The sequence below is a fragment of the Hakea prostrata genome, chromosome 4 (assembly GCF_041222555.1).
Source record: "Hakea prostrata isolate BN-2017 chromosome 4, UWA_Hpros_2, whole genome shotgun sequence".
Lineage (NCBI taxonomy): Eukaryota > Viridiplantae > Streptophyta > Magnoliopsida > Proteales > Proteaceae > Hakea > Hakea prostrata.
In genome coordinates this window covers 6,984,361-6,997,613 of record NC_142603.1, presented here as the reverse complement: position 1 = coordinate 6,997,613, position 13,253 = coordinate 6,984,361, and the positions used below count along the sequence as shown (strand labels likewise).

The following is a 13,253-nucleotide window of genomic DNA, read 5'->3' as shown; positions in this document are numbered from 1 at the left end:
GCTCTTAACTGCTTCAAATAATCAAAGGATGTCAATTTAAATGTATGATTACTTAGTCGATTATTGATCAAAGCTTGTTTCTTTTTGTATGTTTTCAATGGTAAAAAAAATAATGAACAGAATATTTCATTGAATTTGACTCCCAAGTAAAACTGAGATTTTGTATTTTCCATTAATAAACTTGCACTGGGTAGAACCTACCCCAGGTCCTTTATTTGGACTACTAGGTTCATCTAGGGCAGACGCTTTTAAGTGACTCTCATAATGTCTTTTCTTCAATCTTTTTCTTAACCCTATTGTTTATACATGTCTCTTCAAAGTTCAAATTTTATTTTTTTAATTAAAAAGGTTGAAAGTTATTCAAGATTAAGACAATATCTCTTTACATTTCAAATAAGCCATGTCAATTGTTAATTTGATCTTGTTTGAAGATATGATTCACTCTTAGACGTGGATGGCACAACATTGGGGCCAGGCAGCGCACTATTCCCCCGTCTCTCCCAATTTGTTTGAAATTTTCCTTGTTATCTTCTTAAATTTAAAAAAATAATTTTCCATAACCTTCTTCTCATGTATAAAATATTAGTACTTGGGTCCACCATTGGAAAAAATTTGATGACAAAAATAATGGGTAAAAACTCATTGTGTTTTATATGAAAGAATGACACTTGTTCAATTTAAATGTCAAATCATGGCTTCGCCCTTATTCTTAAAAAGAATAAAAAGTGTTATTAGCTTGAGCTGAAAAATGTAAACTTTAATCAATTTTGTTATTCATAACTAACTTCATATGTGATTATTAAAATTTATCTTATCTTATACTCAAATATTTGAGTTTGAGAAAGGCAAATAGTGGGTACATGAATGCATGATTATCAAACTAATGTGTGGAGTAAAAGAAAGATACTCTCTTCGTTGAAAAAACCCTAAACCCAACGCCTCTAATGTCATCGCCCCTTTGAGCGACCCGGTGTAGGCGTCATTTTGAGGAGGAGAGAAACTGGCGGTCTCTTGCCTCTGTCTCTCCGCCTCTTCCTTTGAGTCTTCTTCATCGTCTCTCTCCATTTTTCTCTATCTTCTCTCCGTTTTTCTCTTTTCTCTCCTGTCTTCTCTTTGTTTCTCTCACCACCTTTTGTTTCCCTCTTTGTTTCCTTCTCTTCTTTTTTCCTCTCCATTTCTTCTTCCTTTTCTCTCCATTTCTCTATCTTCTCCGCTTCTCTTCTCTCCATTTCTCTCCATTTCTCTCCATTTCTCTCATTTTTCCCTAACCGGATGAAGTTTTTGATAAAAACAAATATATAAAAAAAAAAAAAAAAAGAAAGAAAAGATAGTAGATGCAAGATCTAGTCGTGCATCCCATAGATCTAGAGGTTATGTTGTCGCGAGCTTCTCTGGTCACCTCTCTACTGTTACTGGTCTTTGTGATTGAGGCAAAGACGGATGGTAGTGTTTCTCCGCCTTTGTGGCGTGTTTTGTCTTCTCCCCGAGAGTGTGTTGTATTTCCGCCCTTGTTGTGTGTCAATCTCCGCCTTTGTAGCATGTGCTCACTTTTTTAGGCATTTGAGATGGAAGATACGTATTTCGTATCTCTTATGCTTAATTGTTGTTGTCGTTGTTTCAACGTTTATTCTAAAAATTTATTGGGCTTAACTTGAATGACACTATCTATTGCATATACAATAGTTTGATTAACTTTCACTCCTTGACTCGGTTCAAACCTTTTGTTTTCATGCATCCATCTTTGTATTTCTTTCTCTTTCTTTCATGTGTTCCTATTCTTTTCAAGTTCAATGAATGAAATCTCTTTAATTTCTTACCAAAAAGATTAAGAATGCGTGATCATCAAACAACTAGGGGTTTAAATAGAAAAAGTTAATCATTTTCTTTAAACGTATGCAATGATGTCGAAAATCATATAGATATAATAGTCAATTGGATCGTTATGCAGTTGATGGACTTGACATCATGTTATGTTCTTTTTTCTTTATTGATAAAAAAAAAAATATGTTGTTGGCGTTGAAGGTCAATCACAGTTTTCAGAATTAGCTGGTTCATAATCTAATAGGAGTTTCAATTCTCTTCAATTTCAGTGAAAAAATAAAAAATAAAAAATTTGTTAAATTGGAGTCAATTAAATCAACGTAAAAGAAAAATATTGTTGCTGAAATCATTCAGACTTATTCAATATAAGTCATAGGTTTAAAAATAATAATAATAAAATAAAATCAATTGTAAAAATTAAAATTATATTTTATTGCGTCTGCCGGGAGTCGAACCCGGGTCTATTGCTTGGAAGGCAATTATCCTAACCGTTGGACTACAAACGCTTGATGCTATATTGACTTATTGAATATCCTTCATTTTATTTGGTTGCATCAATCTTGTTGAACAATTCTAAGTCCAAGGCCAGATCTGCAGATTCCATTCAGCAGATGTCATTAACACCTTCCCAAATGATCCAAGATGCATATCACTTAAGCTTTGGAGTACAGTCAACTCAATTCTATTAATGGCTCTCAAGTTCTTTCTTCCATTGAAAGAACTGTACTTTAATGGACAAATGCCTTCAGAATCATGGATAAAAATAAATATAGATGGTTCCTCAAAAGGAAATCAACAACTCTAAGCAAACAGAAGTTGGTGGAATTGCAAGAAATAGCCAAGGAAAAATGATATTTTGTTTATATTCAGGATGTAGAGCAGACAATTCTTTAACAACGAAAACATTGACAATTAAGAAGGATACTACAATGGGCTATATAGATTTGAATGTGTCAAAAATGATCATTGAAGGTGCCAACTATAGTATTATATACATGCCCAGCAGCAACAAATATCCCGCTCATTGGAAAATTACAACTCTTATTCAAAATATTCGAGTCTTAATCTTTGAAATTTCCGCCCATCTCCGGTTTGTTTATGTTTTGAGAGAAGCCAACAACATTGCTGATCATTTTGATGTAGGTTCAAGTAGTTGACTCACGAGACTCATTCTTTTTTTCTTGTTCTCCTCCTAAATGTATCTGTTGATCACTGTTGTTTGATGACGTAGGGTGCTCGTCGCCCAGAGGTTTTAAATTTAAATAAATCACTATTTTTCAAAATATATCATAATAGAATGTCAATTAATTTGACCAATATTACTGATATCCAAAATTGATACATATAGCAAAATACAATTCCAACATTTGTTGAACCATGAACACATTACCAAACAATCTACTTTTTAGCACCATAACAAAAATTCTGCCTAACCAAAATCAATCCATTAACCAAGTGTACAAACATGCAGATTGCTGCAGAAATGACTTTCTGATTGAACTCTCTGCCTAATGTTTTAGGCTCATCACTCTATTCCATCCAACAACTCATGATTTGTAAGAGTTGACAAGAGTGAGGTGAAATGGGTACCCTCTAATTTAATACAGGTAGGAGATTATCTTCCTTTTCCCTTTCTTGTGATTATACTTTTAATCACAAGGAAAAATTAGGAAGCCAAATTAAAACTGTCTTGAGTTTGAAACCTTCCTTCAGCACTCTTTTCCCCTTTTCATACCTTTTGGGCTTTTAAAACCTCAATCCTTATGATTAATTTAATGATGCTTGGAAAAATTATTCTGAAAGCAGTGAAAAAGTCTTTAATTGGTTTTATCGATTGTCTTATTTATCACTTGTGAGTTTTATTTGGTCAGCTACTTTACTTCTTGCTAAACCCAAAGAGAAAGTATTGAATGGACATCTTACTAATGCATGATCATTTTTTCAAGAATTGAGTTAAATGACAACCAAATTATTTCTCTTTTTCTTCTTAATCGAGATTTTAAAATCTCGTTTCACATCATCACATGTCAAACCTGACTCAAACGTGTTAACTATACGTAAATTAATTTCATGAAAGAAAGAATTTCACCCGGTCTTGAAGGTGAGCTACATCATATTTTGACACAACCATCTTAGTCATAAGTAAATTATATATTTTAAGGCACGTTACACATACTTTTATAGACATTATCTCCATGTAAGGCATGCAAATGAAATAACACGCCATTCTATCTCTTTTTTCTCTTTTTTTTATCATAAAACAGCTGAAGGTTTACATAAAATTATTTGGTCATTCTATTGTCAAAGAATAGAATTTTTCTTTGAAGTATGGTGAAATGGTCATTGACCCATTCTCCTTTCAAGTTATTGTATTTTAGCTATAGTCAATTTACTCAAAATCATTCATAATGTGAAAGAATATCAATCTTTGATCGGCCAAATATGGTTGTTTTGACAAGTATTGAAAAAGATTAAAACCAATCTTGGTAAGATTTTATAGTATCTCTAATGGTCAAAGACAGACAAAAAAAAAAAAAAAAAGCCAGATCTGGCTCAAGTTCACACACGTGCATCATTTTGGATTACAATATCAGTTTGGGTATTGGTCAATTTCAATAGGTATCAATCAATATGGATTGCATTGGATGTTTTTGTCTTGAAAAGAAAAAACGTTTTGTTCTTGCGCTCTGTTATTAATAATATCAACATTAATATCTAGAGAGAGAACAAAATCTATATTTCTGACTTGTTCCAACCATTTTGACTAACATCACATTAACACAATACCTCATTTTGTGTTGTTGATTCATTGCTTAAACGTATTGAAAGGATATATTTCCATACAGGTTCAAAAGGAAATGGAACAGTTCATTTGGGGATTTGATGCAGTTGGATCTTAGTATAAATCCATAAAAGATTGAGCGTTCCACAGTCCTAAATCTGCATTTCTTGAAATTTATTAGATTAGGGTTTTTATAGGCGCAGTTCAAATATGTAGATTTCAACCTCAAGAAATGAGTAGATTGGCTAGCCTACCGTAAAATAAAGTATTCACGGAAAACAAATATGAAAATGACATGACATTGATCTGGGTCAGGGATTACAGCAATTTTAAAGACTATTATGAAGTAATATGTTGAAAACAAACAACATTAAAAATGATCAGACAATCCATACGGATCATTGACAAAAGGACAGCAAGTTGTGCTGTAAGATGATGTAACCTCTTACGGGATTACAATTGTTTGAATTGGTCACCATGAAATTTCGCGTTTCTGATCAGATAATGAGAACTATTGATGCAGTTTCAGTTCTGGTTAGATGATAAGGTTGAAAGATAGAACCGTTGGATTTGGGTTTATGAGGAAGACAGCCATATGGCTAAATTTTACTTTAATTTTTCACGTATATTTATTGCAGAAAAGGAAGAAAAAAATAATAATGAAATTGAATGCTACCTATCATTAAATTATTTCTGCTCGTGGAGACCCCATAGTCATGGCCACTGCTTTGCTGGCCTTTATCAATTCTTTGTTGGTTTTTATGGGCTGTGTCCGCTCAGAAGAACGAGAGAGTTTCAGAGTTTCAGTCTCATCGATCATATAGGGTACTCACTGATCTGATCTCTCGGGAAGTCTGGATTGTCCATACTAGAAGAAAGCGGAAAGGAAAAAAACTATAAATAAAAAAATAACAGAGAGAGAGAGAGATTTATCTATGATTTGATTGATCTGCAGATCTAACGCTTCCAGAACCACATGGACTGCTCACCTTTATAAGATCTCCATCGGCTCCAGCTGTAGAACAGAGTGACTGGCCAGAAGCAAGCAAAGGAGGAGAAAAGGTTGATTGATCAAGACGGTGTGGGTTAAGGGTTTTGCCCTTTATAGGTAGTTCATCCTTTGTTACTGGTTTTATCTTTAAAAATGTGTGATTTCGTGAAATTGAAGGATTGTGGGATTTCTTTCTGGGTTTTCCTGGGAGTGTGAAAATAGAGGTGAGTTTTCGAATTTGAGCCTAGCGGCCATGAATCCTCCTGCTTTTGGGATGTAAGATCAAATACTTGGCCGAGGGGAAAGGAAAAGAAAGTGGACTTGAAAAGAAACCCCTTTGTTATTTTACTCAGTATTTCTTCTAGACTTCTTTGTTTATGTTGGTGTGATGTTTTTTTGACTGAAGGAAACCAAGATATGGCTGCAAAATTTCTAGTCTCTTTTCTTGTCGTGATTGTTTCTATTATTTTTATAGTTTTGAGTTATTGGGTGTGAATGTGTGCGTGTGTATCTTTTTCTTCGTGCAGAATAAGAGCAGCAAAGCAGCGGAAGGGGTTTGTGTTCGTCTGGGCTCAATTGGGTTGGTGTTGAACATCGAAAATCATGTTTGGATGTAGAAAAATTGAAGGCTGCTTTGGTTGAGATGAGGGATGTTAGCGGGGTTGATGAACTTTCTGAGGGCCTGTTGGCGCCCGTCTTCGGATCCTTATGCTCGTTCTGGTTCAGATGCTGTTGGGAGACAAGATGGTCTTCTTTGGTACAAGGACACTGGACAACATCTGAATGGCGAGTTTTCCATGGCTGTTGTTCAAGCTAACAATTTGCTTGAGGATCAAAGCCAGATTGAGTCAGGTCCGTTGAGTTCACTGGAATCTGGCCCATATGGTACCTTTGTTGGGATATACGATGGTCACGGTGGACCTGAGACTTCTCGCTACATCAATGATCACCTTTTCCAACATCTCAAGAGTAAGACAGCTAAATCACAGTTAGAACCATGCTTTTAAATATAGTTATTTAATTGTTTCCTTGTTTACGTTGGCTCTTAGCACTCAGTATTTGGGTTGATTATCCTGCAGAATTTACTTCTGAGCAACAAGCCATGTCTGTAGATGTTATAAAGAAAGCACTCCAAGCAACAGAAGAAGGGTTTTTCTCTATGGTTACCAAACAGTGGCCAATGAAACCACAAATTGCAGCGGTTGGATCTTGCTGCTTGGTTGGTGTTATATGCAATGGCACCCTCTATATAGCCAATCTTGGTGATTCGCGTGCAGTTTTGGGCAGGCTGGTCAAGGCAACTGGGGAGGTCTTGCCTGTTCAGCTATCAACAGAGCATAATGCATGCATAGAGTCTATTAGAGAGGAACTGCGTTCTCTGCATCCTGATGATTCACAAATTGTGGTTTTAAAGCACAACGTTTGGCGTGTGAAGGGCCTCATACAGGTATAATTTGTATTCAGCTTTAGAAGAATTTACATTTCCTTTAAGCCAAAGGTGGCACTACGTTATTGATGTTGCAGAAATTCATATGATTCAGATAAATCACGTAACGGCTTATATTACTGAAAATAAGCTTTGGATTGGATTTTTTAGAGATTTGGACTCTTGATCCCATAGGTTTACCTTGTAACTGGCCGATTTAATGAACATAAAAATAGCTGGTAAAGAAGTACAGAAATGAGATTTACTTTGTCAGTTCAGTTACTAATGTAGTGAGTCTGTTATCTTAATATTCACTTTCCTGTAGTGAGTCTGTTATCTTAATATTCACTTTCCTAGTCAATTTAGGTTACCTTATTAATTGTTGATCAGGTTAGCTCTTCCCTTTTAGTGTCTTTTAAGTTTATTTTTGAGTCTTCTGCATAATTTTGTTAGCGAAGACAGCATCATACATGAATTTGATCAATGAATATTGGCTTGAGCCTTTTCGTTTATACTGTGAGACTCAAAGGACTGTGAGATGCAGTGCTATATGGTGAGAGGCTGTCAGTGAGAAACCCAGGAGACCGGGATAGACTCAATCCAATCGTATCCTTCTTTTCTATTTCAATCAATTCATTTTGTGATCTTGCTACAAATGGTGTAGTTGTTAACTGTGTTATTTTCTGCGTTGGTCTAGGTCCTTCAACTGATCCAGCTCCTCATTATTTAATATCAGAGCTGGAGAGAGCTGTTGGCTTGTGGTCTTCTTGAGTTGTGATGTAGCTGTTGCCTTATCATATTTGTGGGTTGTTGGATTTTGTGGTGTAGCTGTTGCCTTATCATATTTGTTGGTTGTTGGATTTTGTGGTGTAGCTGTTGCCTTATCATATTTGTGGGTTAGTCGGCATACAAATATGTACTTGTACCTCTTTTGGTGTTCTTCTTGCTCTTTTAGGTATTGGTTTTCTGTCTGAATGACTTACCGTCTTCTGGTGGTGATCTTTTTTTGGGGGGAGAGCGTGACGAGTTCAGTATTTGTTTATAGAAAATAAATAAACCTTGTGATACTGTATTACGCAGAAAAAATAAGTACAGGAATTATAAAAGATTAGGTAAAATTCATTTTGAGATTTGGGGGGGGGGGGACAAAAGGACTAGTTCAATACACAATAGGAAATTAAAAAAAAAAAAAAAACTTTGTGATACTGTGTTACACAGAAACAACAGGTAGAGAGATGATAAAAGATTAGGTAAAACATTCATATGGCCTTTGTCCGGTTCAGTCTCTGCATTCTAAAACTATCAACACAGATTATAAATTTGTCTCAGTAGAGATCCAAGATCCATTTCCTGCCTTTGAAGCAGCTCTGCTTAGTAAGTTTTCCAATTTTCTCAAATTGTGCTCAAGATAAGGTGGAGGGTTAGAGTGATATTATATTATACTAATAATAAGGCAATGATAAATTTAACCAAGGTTCAATATCTCAAAACTGAGTTCTGTTGGATCTTGTTTCAAGGTTTTGACTTTGGGTCTTCTTGGGCTAAAACCCATGGTCAAATCTGGGTTTAAATTGAGATTTAGTTCCATGGATGTATCCAAGGTTTCAAGAACTGAGATCAGATCAGGTGTATCAGCTGTGTTATATTGGAACTTGACTGATCCAGTTCTAATGATACTGAGGCAATACAACTCTGCATAGCCCGAATCAGAGTTAAACTTGACTGTGTATGATGCTTTGTGTTGGGATCAAATAAGCTTGATATGGTCTGTGATAAAAACTCTTAAATCCCTGGATATGGAAAATGTTTTCATAGTCCTTAACTCCTTATAGCTGAACTGGATATCAAACTGTATAGGGGCCAGGTCCAGTTTCATCAGTAATCTGCGGTCATATATGTAGATGGGCATCTGGGAAAATCCAAAAAGACTGAAACAACAGGTTTGGGGTTGAGGGGAAGCAATGTTAAAGAGAGCAACCGACCCAGTTGATGTTCCAAATCTCTAATAAGAAGTTGGTGTTTCATGTTTCTGTGCATTCAAGTTCAGCAGTTCCATGCCTGGACTGCTGGACCTAACAAAATGAAAGAAGGGTGTGCTTCCGGTTTTTGAAACCATGCTATTTGTGATCGATGAAAGCTGTCAGTATTTGCCATATTACCAAACATAGGTGGGGTACATGTGGTAGTGGATCCACCACCACCTTATTCTCAAGTTTGGAAACAAGTATTCTAAGGGCCTTGAAAATTTCTAAAATTACATAAAATTACTATTGAGTGTTTTTTGGGTTGTACTTTTGAGACCAGAAAATTACTTCCTAGCTGTTCAAACTAAAATATGGCCACTGGGATGGGAGGGACATATCAAATGTACTAATTGCACACATCAAGGTATTCCGCATGGCATAGAACCAAGAACTTATAACTGAAATAACACAACAGGTTATGTTACATTTTATATGTAACAGTAGCTAATAGAAGATTTGAATAAATAATTGGGATCTTAATGATGCATGTTGATGTTCTAAATTCTCATTTAGTTTATCTATTTTCTAGTTCTACTTTGAATTCTTCTAGTGCATGGGTTCACTTCCCTCGGTTTTTCTCTGCTGGGGTTCAAAACTGCACGTTTCAGTCTGTGCATGAGGAAAGTCTTAAGCTTCTTAGATGGTATGCCTGGTGCATCAGTTGTTAAACTTTGAGAAAATCAATTTGTTCATATAGATGTTCAGATTGTTTCTAGGGACTTCAAGGAATAAATATCAAGTGTCACAATCAAACTGGTCATGCCATCTTCACACATAAATTGACTCAGTATAAATATCATGGTTGCCTTGGTTTTTATGTTGTGTAGGTTAGACAGGTCTGACCTTGATCATCTAGATAGTTTCTCCTACATATATCTGAATCTCTCTGGATTTAATCATTCCACATCATTTAGGTATGCGCGTGGAAATGATTGACCTATGAAATATCCAAAAAGCTACACTTTTAACTGGATTAATATAAAGAGGGAAACGTGCTAACATGGCTCTGAGGGGTTTATGTCTTAATTCAATAAGCATCACTTAGTGGAATCATTTGGATTATGTTTTTGTTTTACTCATTTGTACAGTAACAAATGGCGTCATTTGGTCATACCCTAGTGCCTCCCTCTTGATGTTGGATGGGTGGGATAGTTCTTAAACACCTTATTGGACTTACAGTGCCCAAGCTAGTGCAGAAAGCAAATAAAACAATGTTGTGAGGCAAGGCTATGAAAATTTTCTGTTATTCAAATATTTTCATGACATTGTGAAAGGTAATCCATTTTTCAAACATTTGTTTCTGCATGTGGACTTGATGCTTTTTGCTATTGTGTGACGGTACTTATTATGAAATTCGAGTGTATGCTCTCTTGACTGTTGCAATATTTGGTCTACAGGTCTCTAGATCTATTGGTGATGTCTACTTGAAAAAGGCTGAATTTAACAGGGAGCCTTTGTATGCCAAGTTCCGCCTTCGTGAACCTTTCAGAAGGCCTATTTTGAGCTCCGAACCATCAATATCTGTCCATCAACTTCAGCCACATGATCAGTTTATCATATTTGCATCTGATGGACTTTGGGAGCACCTAAGCAACCAGGAAGTGGTTGATATAGTTCAAAGTAATCCACGCAAGGTGAGATATTTACCTTAATATTTTACTTGGTTCCTGTATCTGGTCATATTCTTAATTTTTTGTGCCATGCTGCCACTTTGCTGGGGGTGGAGGTACCCATCAAAGTTTCTTGATGAAGCATTACCTTTTGACTAAAAAAGATTCTCTTTTCTCTTTATAGGTGATGCCAAAATATATATATATATTTGGGAAAAAAGTAACAAGTTTTATTTTTGGTCATAGTTTGCAATATCCGAATTGCCAATACTTTGTTGTTTGGGATAGCAAATGGTTGTATTAAGATCTTTTTGAAGCTGTCTGTTTTCTTGGGTAGGGATAGGGGTTGTTGGATCTTATACCATACTTTTTTTTTTCTTTGTTGGGAGTAATAATACTTGGAAAGGGTATCAAGAGCATACTTGCATTTTGATGATTAGAAGTGGTCCCTAATAGCCCCATGCCCCTGTAGTGGCGTTGGTACCATCAGGTATCCTGCTCATGCCATGGCCATCCGGAGTCTAGTTTATTTTGACATTTGTGAGTTGTGCTTTTGCTGGAAATGTTCTAAAGAATTTGAACCAGTAGCACCATCTAGACAATTTTGTGCACTCTTGACTTTTAATCTTTATTACATGTGTATTGCTTTTGCTAATTTATGATCTCAGTTTAATTATTCAATGTTGCTCTTATCTCCTATTACTGGGTCTTGAGTTTTGCTTTTTGAAAATTATGGGGACCCAACCTTGCAGTAACCTTCTATTCAACCACTCTACCTCTGGCTGCTGAACGATGATTGCTTCCAGTGTGACAGAATTGAGGTCACTGGCTCTCATTGTAGTGAAATGTTTGTGTGTGTATCCTGTCACCAGATTACCATTGGCAGGTGACAATTTAAAATATCACTTTATTTACTTTTCTATGCTTCAGGGAAGTGCTAGGAGGCTTGTGAAAGCGGCACTGCAAGAAGCTGCAAAGAAAAGAGAAATGAGATACTCAGACTTGAAGAAGATCTATCGTGGTGTTCGCAGGCATTTCCATGATGACATTACTGTTGTTGTTGTCTTTCTCGACTCAAACCTTGTTAGTAGGGCTAGTTCGGTCAAGGGTCCCTCATTATCTCTAAGAGGAGGTGGGATTACTCTTCCTCCCAACTCTCTTGCCCCTTGTGCCACGCCTGTCGAGCTTGGTTCCACTTAACAAATCAGGCGTTTGATCACTTTGTTGTACTAATATCTGGACAGTACTTGGATATGTGATCATCAGGTAGTATCCAAGAAATATAAGTCTGAGTAGGTCTTCTATTCTTTGATGTATAATGTAACATTTCACTGGAGGACAGGTACATTGAGTTAGTTATCTTATGAAGTATATAACAGGGAAAACACAGGAAAGGACAGGGACTTGGAGCTTCAAGGCAACTGCAGTATAATTTATTTCCTGGCACTGTTCTCTCCTTGTTCATCTTCCATGGGTCGTCTGGGATCTTCAGTTTTGTAAATGTGTGAAACAATATCCTTGGCAATCCAAAATTTGTCTTTTTATCCATTGAGATAGTCTATTTGGTCTGTGTCTCTTGCTTTACACTTCTGGGTTTAATGTTTAATCATCAAATGGAAAATCAAATCCAGCTAAAGATTTCTTCAGGATCTAACAACTAGCCTCGCCAGAAAGCTGGATATAAAATGTTTGGTGATCAGGTTGGCAAATGCAATGACAGGAAATTGCACGAGCCAACTTGCATCATTCTGGGTGTGGCATGGAGATTCCTCCTGCAATTGCAGTGGCAGAATTTAGGAATACCTCCTGTTAAATGATTCTATCTGCCTGGGCTTTGGGAGACAAAATGGTTGCCCTGTTGACGTTTTTCACACTTGTAGAGTAGATTTTCCCATAGAACTCTGTCAATAAAATCTAGGGACATAGAATGTTGGCTGAGTGCCATTGTGCCTGGTTTGTGTGGTGGACCTGGTGGTTATAAGCAGATGCAAGAGTACAAAATCATCATACCTTTTTGATTAAACTAAAAATCTCATTCATGATTTGCATAAAAAAAATTATGAAGCCTGGTTTTTTATTCTATCATCAGAGCATAATGACGAGTAAATTAAGATTTGAAAGGGGAAAGAAAGAGAGTGATAAGAGGGTAAGATAGGGCTTAAAGGTAATAGAGACAGGACGAGAATGGTAATGGCTGAGATTTACGAGAGAAGCAGGTGGTCACAGAGCCAGAAAAACAGGGTTTTTTTTAATGGTTTGGTCATGGCAGATTCTCTCGACACCCAATGAACTTCCCATCCTGTCTCCACTTCCTTCTAACGATCTATTGTTCTAATGTCATTAACCTTATAAAATTCGAGTTTAAAATTTAAATACCTTCATCACCTGCAAAAGCTTGTTTTCCTCTCGGCTTCCCAGGCATGGTGATGACACAGATTGTGCGTAGAAAGGTGGGAGTGAGCGGTTTTGTATTTATGGGGGGAGAAAGTCTGATTTTTTTATTAGTGTAGCAGCAAATCCTTGATGGAAGTCTCACATTCCTCCTAATCAAAGGGTGTTGTTCGAGGATTCAACTTCAATTTTGTGATTTCGATCTCGA

General features: G+C 36.3%; 1 protein-coding gene and 1 non-coding gene across 3 annotated transcripts; one reads left to right on the top strand and one right to left on the bottom strand.

Moving 5' to 3' along the window:
• Positions 1–2,255: 2,255 nt before the first annotated feature.
• Positions 2,256–2,327, bottom strand: TRNAG-UCC (transfer RNA glycine (anticodon UCC)). The gene has a single exon. It is a non-coding gene; the product is annotated as a tRNA-Gly (tRNA).
• Positions 2,328–5,300: 2,973 nt separating this feature from the next.
• On the top strand, positions 5,301–12,200 carry LOC149017486 (putative protein phosphatase 2C 60). 2 transcript variants are annotated; one of them, XM_089151819.1, is made up of 5 exons: positions 5,301–5,711; positions 6,122–6,563; positions 6,674–7,041; positions 10,442–10,678; positions 11,585–12,200. In XM_089151819.1, the coding sequence occupies exons 2-5, from the start codon at positions 6,245–6,247 to the stop codon at positions 11,852–11,854; spliced, it is 1,194 nt and encodes a 397-aa protein (XP_089007945.1). In that variant the 5' UTR covers positions 5,301–5,711; positions 6,122–6,244; the 3' UTR covers positions 11,855–12,200. The 2 variants fall into 2 exon arrangements, with proteins under 2 accessions (XP_089007945.1, XP_089007946.1); XM_089151820.1 differs by lacking the exon at positions 5,301–5,711 and adding an exon at positions 5,718–5,818.
• The last annotated feature ends 1,053 nt before the right edge of the window (positions 12,201–13,253 follow it).

Excerpts from the sequence above, each read along its gene's own strand:
- LOC149017486 (XM_089151819.1), top strand. The coding sequence starts at position 6,245 with ATGTTAGCGGGGTTGATGAACTTTCTGAGGGCCTGTTGGCGCCCGTCT. Across the intron at positions 7,042-10,441 it reads GTGTGAAGGGCCTCATACAG|GTCTCTAGATCTATTGGTGA; the intron begins GTATAATTTGTA and ends TTTGGTCTACAG. Across the intron at positions 10,679-11,584 it reads TTCAAAGTAATCCACGCAAG|GGAAGTGCTAGGAGGCTTGT; the intron begins GTGAGATATTTA and ends TCTATGCTTCAG.